This window comes from Pseudopipra pipra, chromosome Z, assembly GCF_036250125.1.
Source record: "Pseudopipra pipra isolate bDixPip1 chromosome Z, bDixPip1.hap1, whole genome shotgun sequence".
NCBI classification, from domain to species: domain Eukaryota; kingdom Metazoa; phylum Chordata; class Aves; order Passeriformes; family Pipridae; genus Pseudopipra; species Pseudopipra pipra.
Window position 1 is genome coordinate 70,069,365 of NC_087581.1, and position 14,818 is coordinate 70,084,182.

The 14,818-nt window shown below is 39.1% G+C and overlaps 1 protein-coding gene across 1 annotated transcript in view; it reads left to right on the plus strand.

Annotated features, from left to right (window-relative positions):
• Nucleotides 1–14,818, plus strand: part of ADAMTS19 (ADAM metallopeptidase with thrombospondin type 1 motif 19) — a 139,833-nt gene that overhangs the window by 107,234 nt on the left and 17,781 nt on the right. Inside the window, exons 17-21 of the mRNA XM_064641018.1 lie at nt 3,402–3,559; nt 4,271–4,424; nt 7,314–7,449; nt 10,725–10,929; nt 12,836–12,988. Coding sequence (XP_064497088.1) covers nt 3,402–3,559; nt 4,271–4,424; nt 7,314–7,449; nt 10,725–10,929; nt 12,836–12,988 — 806 coding nt within the window. The remainder of the gene's footprint in view (nt 1–3,401; nt 3,560–4,270; nt 4,425–7,313; nt 7,450–10,724; nt 10,930–12,835; nt 12,989–14,818) is intronic.

Below are 14,818 nucleotides of genomic sequence, written 5' to 3' on the forward strand. Positions count from 1 at the left end.
ATCCCGAACCCCCAAAACCAAAGGAGAGACCACAGTCCAGTGAGACTAAACTTGTTTTCCTTTCAAATGTAGAGGACTGTAGAAAATGGTTAAAAAGTAACACCTTTTGGAATCATTTTACATCAAGATTAGACAAATACCTTCTATATAAAAAAATTGATTGACTTCACAGGGCAGCCTTTGCAGATTGAGTGCCTGTGGGTAAAAATTACGGGCCAGGCCAACACAGGAAATTTCGTGGCTAGGGTTACAGTAGGCTGCCCAGCCAAGGGGAGTCTGTTGATCAAGTGTTCTTACTTCAACTACAGGAAGCATCACTCTTGCAGTCTCTGGTCTGGCTTGGGGATTTCAATAACCTGGTGTCTGCTGGGGAAACAGCACAGCAAGCTGTAAACAGTCCAGGAGACTCTTGGAATATAATGGAGAGAATTTCTTAATCCAGGTGACAGATGGCCCAACTAGAGTCATAGAGTTACTGGACCTTGTTGGTTGCTTACCAACGCAGAGGAACTACTAAGAGAGATCGAGATTGGTGACAGCCCAGACTGCAGTCCCCTGGCAGAACTCATGATTTTGAAGGATATGGGCCAGGGGAAGACTAAAGCCAGGGCTCTGAATGTTATGAGAGCAAACCTTCATTTGTTTAAGGAATTAATGGATGGGATCCCTGGGAAACTGCCCTTGGGTATATAGGAGCAAAACAAAGCTGGCAGCTCTTTAAGGATTTAGAATAATAATTTTTAATAAGGATTAAGGATAATAATATTTCCTAGATTGCCAGAGCTCTCAATTCCAACATATAAGAAGTCAAGCAAGGAAGGCAGGGTGACCAGCATGGGTAAGGACCTGCTGGTCAAACTAAAGTGTGAGAAGGGAATGCATAAGCAGTGGAACCAGGGACACATATCCTGGGAAATATATAGGGATGCTGCTCAGATGTGTATGGATAGGATCAGGAAAACTAGGGCACAGTTGGAGCTGAATTTGGCAAGGAATGCAAGGGGTTTCTACAGGTTTTTAGTCAGAAAAGAAGTTTTAAAGAAAAGGTACACACACACACACACACACACACCCCACATTCTGGAACGTGAGACTGGAGAACTAATGACAATGGGCATGGAGAAGGCTGCAGTGCTTAGCAGGTTTTTTCGCCTCAGCTTCAATGGTAAACACATCTTTCAAGTCCCTGATAATCAGGGAATGGCAGAATTAAATTCCTCCCATCAACAGACCAGATTTGAGGCTGCCTGAGGAACCTGGACATACACAAGTATATTGGACCTAATGACATGCATCCTGTGGTCCCGAGACAACTGGCTGATGTAGTTGCCAAGCCACTCTCAAGCATATTTAAAAAGTTGTGGCAGTCAGGTCAAGTCCCCAGGGACTAGAGAAAAGGGAATATTGCACTATTTTTGAAAAGGATACTAAAGAGGGCCCTGGGAACTACCTACCATTCAGCCTTACCTCAGCTGAAATTTTCAAAAAGTTACTCAGATCTCAAGCCTTAATGTTCTTAAGATGGCTTGAAGGGACACCTGATAACCTGAATGGAAGTGAAACAATTACTTCCTTGGCAAAAGATATCACTGACTGTGGTCTCATTTAGAATTGAATTTCAGATTTTTTTTATATAGTTTCTTTAGGGTAGAGATACGCTTGTAATTAGCCCCCTTGGTTTAAAACTGACATTGTGGTCATGGTTACAGTTGCAGTAGGGTTTCCCAGTCCCAAGTTAACTTTGGCTGTCTTTTTAGTTGTAGGTGTATTGCTTGAATTGCCTGAGAGGATTACTTTGTACAGGACAACGTCCTCTGTCAAAAGCTAAGGATAGGAATATGTGTAGTGTGGAATAAAACTCAGTGAACTTGCTTACCCTATGGAGTGTGACAGTCAAGAATAGAAGCTGGACTGCCTGAGTTCCAAGTCCAAATTTAACGCTTGAGGATACTCTTTTGTACTTTGTCTAACACCAGTGACTCAAGTGAGGAATCTGAAAGCAGAAAATGCATATATCTGTATTCTGGAACTAGGATTCCAGTTTCATGCACATGTCTGCATGCTATGGCACATGCATTCATTTTAAAGACAGGACAAAATGATGTCTGCTGCTCTCTGGGGAGAGGATGCAGCTCCATCTGAGCAGCATGACCCGGCTGGACCTTGGCACTTTCAAATATAATTTTTTTTAATTTCTCCACTGAGAAGAGGATTATCCCCTCCAGTGTGAAGACTAAATAGAACTTAATTACCGTTAGTAATAAAATGTTTAAAACTAAATTACCCATTTTTAAATCTTGTAAAATCAGTGGTTATTTTTGGTACAGCACTGTTCTACAGTGTTAATGGCTTTTGTAGTCTTAACATTTATTACACAGTGCTGCAGTGGTACACATCAGTGGTGTTTTATTCAATTGGGTTTGTGCCAGTCCATAGGAGTGTTGCCATTGTTTCCCATAGAAACAAAACATAACAGTATAAATATGAATAGGAGAGGAGATGATTACAGAAGTGACTCACATTAACTTACAACTTTAAAAAGGGAAATTTTGGAACATGTAGAGGTTCTCTTACAACAAACTGATGCCAAACATACAATTTCAATGAAGACAAACGTGTAAAACTTCTTGTCCAGAAGGTGACTTCAAGTATATTCTACTTCACACCTGATTGGGACAAAATAAAATGAAGTAAAACAAAATAAAATTACAAATAATTTACAGAAGAATCTATTCTGTTTACTGTGGCAAACTAAAGTAAAATCCTCTGTTCTCAGTGTATCCAATGTATCTTACCTGACTTGATGCTGTTTTTAAATATAAAATAGGTCAACATGAGGAATGATTCAGCCAAAAAGAACGAGCTTTTCATATTTGTCAGCAACATCCAATTATGTGGAGGTATATTAAGTATTATCACATTCTGAGATGGAGAAAAAGGCAAATGTAGTTATTAGAGGGGAAAAAATTCTGAACTAGATTTTTTTGTAAGGTTTTAGCCTTGTTCCAAAAATCTTGAAGAGCCCCTTGTGAAAATTGTGTTTCCCATGCCTTTGTGGATTATAGAAATGACCACCCTGGGGGCCTTTTGCCTTAAGTTAACTCAGTGTTCAAGTTACGAATTATGCTGGAGCCTGTCAGTCTCTTCAGTCATTAAAACACTGATATTAACTTCAGCTGATGTTAAATACACATGGTTTTGCCAAGCATTCCCTCTAGAAAGTGTTTCTGAGGCATGTTCCAATTGAAGTTCATGTACAGTAGGATCCACAAATATCTTTGCAATCAGAGTTAGGTGTTTTCACCTACTTGTTAAATTATCCAAGCAGGGAGTGAAAAGAGAACCAAATCACTCACGAACAGATGCCTTTCATATTGGTCTTTTTTTCGTATATTTTGCAGCTCTTCGAGATGCTGGAAAACAGTCAATCAATAGTGACTGGAAGATAGAGCATTCTGGAACATTCAATATTGCTGGGACCACTGTCCATTATGTTCGGAGAGGCCTCTGGGAGAAAATATCAGCCAAAGGTCCCACAACATCACCTTTACATTTACTGGTATGAAAATTTGGGTTTTTTTCTTGATTCCTATCGTATAGCATGGTAACTAATATTTTTTTTCAGGCTCCTGAAGATAATGAGATCTATGTAAGATACACCTGCTTTTGTGATTATATATGCATGTACAAAATTAGGTATATATAAATATATATATTTGTATATACATATATATATATGTCAGTAGGCTTGTAAACAATGCATTTAAATCCAAGAACAATCTTTGCGTTGTTGAGGCAGGATTGAAGGTCTCAGCATTCCTACAAATGCCATAAAAAGCCAGTGTGCCAGTTAAGGAGAGCGATTCAAATTAAATCAGATGTTTTTAGTCCTGGCTGACTATAGCACAGCATCACCATTTCAGAATTTCAGTCACCAAGTTCTCCATGAAGAAGTAGAGTCTTGGTGCATTTCAGTGTAGCAGAGGAAAAGTTAATAGCCACCAGAAAGAGGGACAGATGATGAGGGAGTACTTCATAATTCAAATCCTTCAAATGCAAGACATTTTCTTGGTAAAGCAAAATATTTTTTCCCATTGGCTTGATTTGGATGCTCTCATTAATTTCTTCTACCCTATCCATTAGGAGGGTTGAAAAGCAGCAGAGCATTAAGTCATCCTGCTGTGCTTTTCAAGATTATTTCCTCGCAGTTGGGAGTTTGTCTTCCATAGTACCTGTGTACATGGAAGTTTTCCTTCTCTGTGTCTTGCAGGTGCTGCTCTTCCACGACCAGAGCTATGGTCTACACTATGAGTACACAATCCCACTGGATCCCCTTCCTGACAATCAGAGCTCTAAAGTACCGGAGCCTCTTTTCATGTGGACACATTCTACCTGGGAGGACTGTGATGCTGTATGTGGAGGAGGTAAAATATGAGAAAAACACACCCATATATTAAAAATGAGTATGTATATACAATATGCATGTGTATACACAGTGCAAATGTGTGTATAAAATACTCATCTATATGTATATACCTTGTGTATACATATTTAAGACTGATGATCAGTGTTATATATTTAATAGTAATATCCATAATAGTAATTACAGATATTAATTTAGTAGTAACATTAAAATATATAATTTTAATATTAAATATTAAATTAATGTTTAATATACCATTTATATATTAATAGTATATAATATATATATTTAATAGTAACATTGGCTTGTATAACACCACACAATGTGGATGTATGTCAGTCTCATGCCTTCTGTTTGTATTAAAAATCTGTGACAACTGTAGGAAAAGTTTCAAACTAAATAAAGTTAAGTAGCAAAAGACGGTAATGAAGGAACAAAATCTAGACCAGAAAGTAAATTCAGGACACAGTTTCCAAGAAGAAATACAAATGCAAGAGCTAGAACAAGAATAGAAAGTTCATACACATTCCACTCTGTATTTGGAACTATTGAAGATAAATGATCTGTAAGAGACATTTCAAACCACAGAAAAGCTGAATCCCAGGTTCAGATCAAATAAGTACAGTTAGTAACATGAGTTGAGGATGATCCAGAAACATATGGAACAAATATTTCAACAGCAGATATTAGTATGCTGATGTGATATTTTTCCTGTGTTTATTAACCATAAAAAATGTGATTTTGGAAGAACAAAGTATGATTGTGAAAACAAATATTGGAACATGAACAGTACTGATGTAACAAAAGTCTTCAAAACTGCTGTCTAGAAGATGTTATTCAAATAGATAACTGCGCTGAAAAAACACTTCAGAAATTTTTTTTAATGAATGCAACTTACAGTGAAGTGTTCATACCTTGTGCAAATTAGCCAGACTATGAACACTCTATTGGTTTTTGATACCTGTCTTTCCTGCTTACAACCTTGACAGTTGTGATTGCTCTGATCAGCAGTTCTGAGAACTGCTGTGCACCTTGTGATTGAACAGGAAGGCCTGGAAACGCTTTACTTTCTCGTAACAGCAGCATAAGGAACACACTGTTCTAGCTCCTTTGACTCTGTGAACAATCCTGGTGTCATGAAAGATTGCTGTAGTTTCCATAAACATGGCTTTTGTGGTTTGGTAAGAAAGCTTCTTCCCTAGAAGGTATTTTGTACATGGTGCTAATAGCATCCTCTGATTCTTAATAGTGCATTCCTATTCACTTGTGAATTCATGCTTTTTACAGTTTCCTGAAGTATTTTTAGGATAATTTTAATGCTACCACAGTCTGTCATTAGTGCCTCAAATATTTCTAAACTTACCTCTCATCTGCAGAAGTCTTAAAATGCAGTATGTTGGTAATTTATTCTACATTAAGGCTTAAATAAATATTTAAATGTTTTAATGTGATGTTTATCATATTTTTCTGTTGTAACTGGCCTTCATTTTATGTTATTGTGAAAAATAGCTGAGCTAATACAAAGTTCCATAAAAGGTATTTTTACTGCAAATGTTCTGAAATACAAGCAAAAGATTTTTCTTACTTTAGACAAAACTGTTTTAAATGTTCTTTCAGTTCTTGGCTTAAATATCAAGCAATAATGAAATTAAAATGATGCAGCTTGTACCCTATCTAAATATTTGTGATTCAAATTTAATATCAATATTTTGATTAATCTGAATAACTAATTAACTATTATCAAGAGTTTTTCTTAAATGCTCAAAGTGTTTGTCAGGATGAAACTATTGATGAAGCGCTGTGGTTCTGTGTATGTTTATATATGTAACTGGTCTGTGACCTCATGTGTTGAAGAGAAGTTTCTTGGTGTGGGAGAGAATACGAACACACAGATGTATATATAAATGCAGAAAGAACTGTCAAACATTTCAAACGCTGTGATATGATAGATTAGTTGAATGTGCTCTCACATACACAAGCGCCGTCTAAAATGTCAGCTGTGGTCACGCACATAATGTGCATTTATAACTTAAGTGCTCCATCCACAGACTCATTTTTGACTTCTGGTGAACACGCGTGCTTAAGTCTGCCCTGCTCATGCACGCACCCTCTTTGTCAGTAAACTTCCAGACAAGAGTGTTAAAAAGTAACTGTAGGAACAAATGGGTATGAGCCTAAATTGCACTTACTGAAATCTCCAGTTCAGGGATTGCTAGTTTTTGAAAAACTAGTTTCCAGTCTAATTACAAGTTGCTGGTTGTGGTAGGTATTACATTGAATTCTTATTTTTAATTCTTACATTTTCAAGAGATGCCAGGATCTGGTCATCCATCCGGGCAAGGATTCTGTACACAGCATGCACTGGGGCTCTGCAGGCAGTACCCAGATTTCTAAATGATTACCCTACAGATCAGGTCATCTGTCCTCTTCAGTTCATGGGAAATAGTGCAAGCTACTGAAAGTTGCATATACTGATTCCCTTTATCTGGGTGCCAGCCACAACTTGTCATTCCTTTACTCATTTTATATAGTAATTAACAAGCATTCTTTTCTTTATAGTTTTTCTGCAAGCTTTGCTCAGTGCTGAGGTTTCAGTAGTTGAGAAAGAAAATTATTCCAGTAAGACTAAGGGTTTGGCCTATGACTAGTTACAGGAATAAAGCAGAAAAACTCTGTTGACAGTGATACACAAAGACTGGATTAGGAAATCAGTGTTCCATACAGACTGCAATCTCTCTCTTAGGCTCGCTGCTACCTTTGAACTTCTAATACCAATTTTGCAGTTCTTTTAGCCAAACTGTACATGAGGTAGCTATATCTGCGTCCTTCCTTTAACCGTGTTACATCTTCCCAGTTTCCTCTTTATTCTACCTGCTTCATTTTTTACCAGGTGAAAGAAAGACAACAGTCTCTTGCACAAAGATTATGAACAAGAATATCAGTCTCGTGGACAACAAGAAGTGCAAATATTTAACAAAGCCTGAACCACAGATCCGCAAGTGCAATGAACAGCCATGCCAGACCAGGTAATAATGATTTGGTTAAATTAAACTATAATATCTTGATGTAAAAATCATAGAGTTGACTGCCGCTGGCAATGAATATGCTGTAAATACATGCATCCAAAATGTTATAATGCAAAATATAGGGAAAACAGAAACACTGGCTGTAGTTTCCCCTGAGTTTTAATGAAAGAGTGCCCTTGCCTAAATCAATTCTTATTCAATAAAGGAGTTCATTTCCTCAGGAAGTGTTCTCACAAGCTGATCTGTGCTGCAAAATTGAAATTTAAATGCTCCTTATATAAAGATGTATATGGGATTTGATCCCATGTTTTTAATTAATGATATATTTTAGTGGGTTTTTTTCTTTCAATCCAGGCTTCTCCTCTGGTGGTGAATGGTGCTGTATCCAGTTGGTGGCCGGTCACTGATGGTGTCCCCCAGGGATCAGTGCTGGGCCCAGTCCTGTTTAGTATCTTTATTGATGATTTAGATGAAGGGATTGAGTCCATCATCAGCAAATTTGCAGATGACACCAAGCTGGGGGGGGGAGTGTCGATCAGCTGGAAGGCAGGAGGGCTCTGCAGAGAGACCTGGACAGGCTGGATCCATGGGCTGATTCCAGTGGGATGAGGTTCAACCAGGCCAAGTGCCGGGTCCTGCCCTTTGGCCACAACAACCCCCTGCAGCCCCACGGGCTGCGGACAGAGTGGCTGGAGAGCAGCCAGGCAGGAAGGGACCTGGGAGTGGGGATGGACAGGGAGCTGAACAGGAACCAGAGTGTGCCCAGGGGGACAAGAAGGCCAATGGATCCTGGCCTGGATCAGGAACAGGGTGGCCAACAGGAGCAGGGGAGTGATTCTTGCCCTGGACTCAGCGCTGGTGAGGCCACCCCTGGAGTGCTGTGTCCAGTTCTGGGCCCCTCAGTTCAGGAAGGACATGGAGGGGCTGGAGCAGGTCCAGAGAAGAGCAACAAGGCCAGGGAAGGGTCTGGAGCACAAGCGCTGTGAGGAGAGGCTGAGGGAGCTGGGGTTGTTTATCCTGGAGAAGAGGAGGCTCAGGGGAGACCTCATCACTCTCTACAACTCCCTGACAGGAGGTTGTAGCCAGGTGTGGGTTGGTCCCTTCTCCCAGGCAGCTATCAGTGCCAAAGGGCATGGTCTTAAACTCTGCCAGTGGAGGTTTAAGTTGGATATTAGGAAGAAATTCTTTGTAGAGAGGGTAATCAGACATTGGAATGGGCTGCCCAGGGAAGTGGTGAATTCTCTGTCCCTGAAGGTTTTTAAGCTGCGACTGGATGTGGCATCAGTGCCATGGGCTGGGAACCATAGCGGGGTTGGACCAATGGTTGGACTTGATGATCTCGGAGGTCCTTTCCAACCCGACTGATTCTACAATTCTATGATTCTTTAAAAGCTCTCTATAAGCTCTAGGTACACTGAAGAGTAAATAAATAAATAAATAAATAAATAAATAAACCCCTTATAAACATGTTTTCTACATTTATGCAACTTGACATACAGAAAGCCTTCCCCTCACTCCTCTCCTCCCTCTCACCCCGTCCCTCTGTACGTGGATCAAAGGGCTGAACTAGACTCTGACGACTGAATGTTGGAAGAACCAGGAGGCAGCTGCAGTGTGCACCCACCACCCACTTGGTGTCCCTGCAGCTGAACTGGCAGCCTGCTCCTTGCACTGACTGGCCAGCGACCCATTTCAGAGTTTGCCATCCAGGTTCCATACAGTAGCTAAGAATTATGGCTAAAGAGACCCTCAAGTATCGTGTGGAATTGTTTTAAGTGTCTGCCACCTTTCAAGGGAGGGGGGAACAGCTAACAGTAGCTGGCTAGCATCCCCAGGAGCAAGCACTGAGATCAGTCTACTGCAGTCATCTGGAGGACAGGTAGAGGGTATTTTTAAACAAAACAATGCAAAGTAAATAAAATGCAAACATTGTTGAAGAAAATATGTAAAGTGAACTGGAAGGCATAGCTTTCTTGGAAAGGATAAAGTTCTGAAATTGATAAAATGCAAGGTATGATACATTTTAAGTAGGACAAAAGCACTGACATTTGGACTTCCCCAGACTAGGGCATTACAGTTTGGAGGGATTATTTATGTTTCATTATATGCATATTTAGGCAGATTTTATTTTATTAACATCACTGTGCACTTATTGTATAGAAATTGAATAGTCTGATCTTTTTCTGAGGCATTGTCAACTATCAATTTTCAACATTGTGTGCTTTTCCAGCTTATTAAACGAAATTGCTTAAATATTGCTAATTGATACTCAGAGATGCTGTGCTGAGAAATGTATTCTTGATGATCCAATTTTTAATACAGTGTAAGTGATCATTACAAAATAAAAATTGTTAGCTTTCAACAGTGTAACTAAAGCATATGCTTGCATAACTGCTTATTTGTTATTGGCACTTGAAGAAGTATCTTAAACTATTGCATTATCTTGACAGGCTGTGGTTTGTAAATTATGTATTTGGACTGATAACAAAAAACCCCCTTAGTTAAGTGTTTTATTTTCTTGCTACAAATGCATGACAGAAGGTTGAAACACATTTGTTAAATCTCAGTTTCCAAAAAACTCTCCTTGCAAGCTAAGTCTCCTGGAATACACTCATGTACTACATCAGGGCAGAGCTGTTTGATTTTTAAGGGCACATGGCCATAGTCTGGATCTACAGAACATCTGGGGAAAATTATGTTCTAGAATGATTGCTCTCCAAATATGTGGGCTCTGCCAAACTGCATCAGCCTTCTTTGCTGCTGTGATTTAAACCATGCACCCTGAGTTAGGCCTGACTCTAAAGAACGTGAAGAATTCTGAGCTTTTATACTTTCTCCAGAGCAATGAGCTTTTCACACTGGAGTGATTCTTTCTTGCAATGGAGAATTTTCAAGGAATGTTGGACTTTACATGCACGGCATGCACTTGACATAGATGGTAATACAGACAGAGAATAACAGACAGGCAGATCAGTGATTTGTCATCTTTAAAATGTACGTGTGTTTCGGAATTTTTTATGTTGGAATAAATTAGAGGAAAGTACTTTGAAAACATAGGGACAGTGGGCTGGGGAATGAAATAATATTAGCTTTAACACCATATTTAATGTAAAATATGTTAGATTATATCCATTAGCAAAGGGAAATTTAAGGGCAGCTGAAAATCTGGAAGTATGTCTTGGCTGTGTGCACTGGTAAGCAAGACAGCAAGATAATGTTGTGGTATTTTCCCCTTCCTGTTTTCTTGATTCTACGTTGCCTGTATTTCTTTGCAGGTGGATGATGACAGAATGGACACCATGTTCAAGGACATGTGGAAAAGGGACCCAGAACAGACAAGTAGCCTGCACACAGCAGCTCAGGAATGGGACCCTGATCAGAGCTAGAGAGAGGGATTGTCTTGGGCCAAAGCCTGCTTCTGCACAGCGCTGTGAAGGCCAGGATTGCATGACTGTGTGGGAGGCAGGAGTCTGGTCCGAGGTGCTGCATTTATTTATACAAATAGTCCATAGTGGTTATTTGTGCCTTAATATTTTCTGGGAATAATATTTTTTCAGCATCAAGTGGCACAGCTCAGCCTAATGATTTTCACGGTCCTCATGCAATGATTTGGCAAAGGGTTCAGGGACTAGGAAAACCAGCTGTGTAGAACTACTACATTTTACCTAGTCAATGTTCTGGAACAGTTTCTTTTGGCCAGTTTTGAAGCACGTATAATCAAGTATGTCCTGACTCTGGAAGTGGGTAACTAGGGGTAAATAGAATTAAGGCATCACTTATCAGCTGCAAGACATTGGATTCAGAGTGGGAACATCTCTAATGTGCTTTTGTACCAAGGGATGTTGATGTCATCCTGCTTCATAGAGGCTTAGAGGGAAGCTGCTGGTAAAGAGAGGCATTTGCTTCCTTTCCTCTCTCTTCCCACCTCTTTTTCCAAGATAACAGCAGTAGGCTAAAGGGCTTGTAAATAACACAATTTCACATATGTTGCATCCTGAAGGATTGCTGTAGAATGCATTTATTGTTCAACAAAACGTTATTAAGATTTTTAATGTGCTTGTCCATCTGGCTTTCTTCATCTTCATTTTCTTCTTCACCTTTGTTTTTTTCTTCTAAAATTCTATACTACTTCTAAAAGTAACTGACCACGGAGGAAGAAAGGTGTTGTTACCACTGCCATCTGGACAAGATAAAGGGGTTATTTGGAACTTCTGCCTTCACTGGAAGATTAGAGACAACTTTGATTGCCCCCCATATTAGAAGCTGTGCTATGAATCCGTCCCTGATCAAAATACAAGTAGCAGTTTCTGAATGGGGGTGCAGTCCCTTCTTTGGACTGCTCTACTCAGCAGCCCCACTTGATCCCCAAGCAAGAAAGAGCTAGGAAACAGGGAATGTTTTGAAGGATGAAAAGCAGCTAATAAGGTAGAGAAGTAAATAGCAGCAGCTCCTGGTTTGGTACACAGAAGTTTATAAGGCAAGGGCTGGTTGTGAGAAGAGTGGCATTCAATTACAGAGGTGAGAAAAAGAGACACACGGATTGTTTGGTCCATTTGTTTTACTTCAGAGATGAGAAATGGTTGAGCATGTTTTTGTTGGAAGCAAAAAATATATTTTGAAGAGTGAGGTATTTCCCATTCCTACTATCACCATCACATAGGAAGCTAGCCATTACTGCTTCCTGCAGTAATCAGCTTGGCAAAGGAGAGTTTTGAACTGCAAGCAGTGGGATGATCAAAAGCAGTGATAATGTTTGGAGAAGGAAATGGCATAATTTTTGGCAGTGTAAGTGGGAATGGTGGAAAAAACCATAGATTAGGACCTCCTGTGCAACTTGAGGAGAGTTTTCACATGTTGTCTATACAGTGACTTTGAATTTTGAAGTTCAGTCTGGATTCTTGCACAGTTTTAGAATATTTACTTTTCCATTTTAACTTTTTTTCCCTCCCCTCAAAAAATTCTGTTAGATACTAGCAGAGCTTTTCTGAAGTGCCTTCATATCTTATTCTTATGAACACTATTTTGACTTTCTTTCATTGTATTTCCTTTCTTTATAGAAGATTGCCAAATATTTTTAGTATAACATTTTGCATTCACTTAATCATAAATTTTTAGATGTTTCCATATTCAAAAGCTTACTTTTTCCTTAAGCAAATAATTTTTTATCTAATTATATAATTTTAGCTGAAAATGAAACAATTATCATAATGCCTCATAAGGAATTATTGCTCGGTTTTTAGTTTTTAACAAATCTGGTGTCGATGGAATTGAGGGTTGGAAGTCAGGAAATCACTGAAGCCATGAAATACTTATGTTGGCCTGGCAGAGGTCACTAGATGGGGATAAAGAAAGGGGGTAAGTCCTGAAAAACATCTTTTTCCGACAGTGCTCTGTGAAGTGTGGTAGGGGAGTACGGCATCGAACTGTGAGATGCACCAACCCACGCAAGAAATGTGTTTTGTCCACAAGACCTAAAGAAGCAGAGGACTGTGAGGACTACTCTAAATGCTACGTCTGGAGAATGGGAGACTGGTCTAAGGTGAGTAATCCTCGATAGTAGTGCCCCATAGCACAATATATTTTGCAAGTTGAGTTCTTTGTAAGAATCGCTTTTATCGGAAGTGTACAAGTCTCCCAAGCTGAGGGAACAATAAGGCTGAAAAGGAACAAACCCAACCCAGAACTGGTAGTCACAGTGAGGCCACAGTACAAATAAAAATCAGAAATATGAAGAAGGTGAAGTGAGATGAATATTCAATATAATAATGGAAATCTGGTATAAATTTGTTGTTGTTTTTGGCAGGCAGGTAAACAACTCCAGAAACTGCAACTTACTCCAACCTTACAGTTTGCATATTTCATTACTTTGTGTTTGCATATTTTATTTATTTTTCCAATAAGCTACACCCTCCAGCCTTATAAGGAAGCACCTTAAGCCTATTAAATTTCCACAGAGACCATTTAACGTCTAGGAAGCATCTATTACTGTCTATTCTGGAAACTTGACATAACTGTCAGTACATTATTTCCTTGACATGGGTTTTGATTTTAGTGAGTTTCTGTCATGGTTTGAGATAGTCCCCAAATCCAATTCTAGTTCCATTCTCCCCTCCCATCGCCTCAAGATTCAAACCACGACAGATCCATAAGCATAGGCCAGATTTTAACAAACGATATTGGTTGGATCTGTGATCAAGTGTATTATTGGACTGGTACCTTGAACATCTGATGCAGGTTTGAATATCCAAAACATGCTGAAATTCTGAAATTTAACCTTGTCAAGATTTTCTCTTGCTGTATCACAGACCACACGTAAGCAGAAAGATTGTAATCTCTTTCTGTTTTTCCTTTGCTTCTTTTCATAACTTTGCACACAACACTTTTACTTTTAGCACCTAAAATTATTGCAGAGTTTTTCTAACTTGCTTGTATGGAGAAGTATTTAATGTATTTTTAGTTGTCTTTCATGTGCTGTAGGAGCTGGAAAGAAGGACTAAAGCCAGCAGTGTATGACTAGCCAGCCTTCCAAGAATTAGCTGCAAGTACTCTGTGAGTAACCAGCTACTTCAAAAGCACATAGAATAACCATTCATTTTTTAAGCAACAGAAGCAACTAACAGCTACTTACCATAGCAGTGTTACTTTTACACAAAGATACATTCAGTAATAAAGTGTAGTATTTGCATTTCTATACCTCATAACTGCATCATTTAGCACTAGCACCAGTAGGAAGTAAACCATGGAGAAATGACCATCTGCTTTCTTAATTGAAGCAGTCATTCAAATTGGGGTTGCTGAGGCAATACGGGGATGCTCAGACAGTTACACTGTGTTCCCAGTGCCCTCTGGAGAAAATAAGAATTTTAGTCTCTAATTCAGTACTTTTCACAAACATCCATGTCACAGATGAATGTACAAGAACTTGCGTCTTCCTGTTCAATATTTACTGACAGTCTTGTATTTTGTGTTTTCCTCCTGTGGTCAAAGCTGCAACCCTATCAACTAAATTGTGCTTTAAACTTCAAAATTAGGACATGAGGAAATATTTCATATGGAATTAACAAAATCTTTTTAATAGTTAACGCACAGTCTGACTGTGACTTGTGCAGCAGAGATTTTCCAAGACTTAAACCAAAAAATAGACACTTTAATTTCTCAACAGAGTCACAAGTTCAAGTTAAAATACACTTGGATTTCCTTTTTTTTTTTTCTGTTACTCTTCTGTTCCATTGCAAGAGTACATAGCAACATGAAGTCATGGCATACATGTTAATATGTCTGCAATGGGGGAAACAAATGGAAAGCTCAGATAAATGTTAATCTTTGCTCACTGTTTGTTTCTAACCCAGAGGTTCAGTGCAACCTTCTG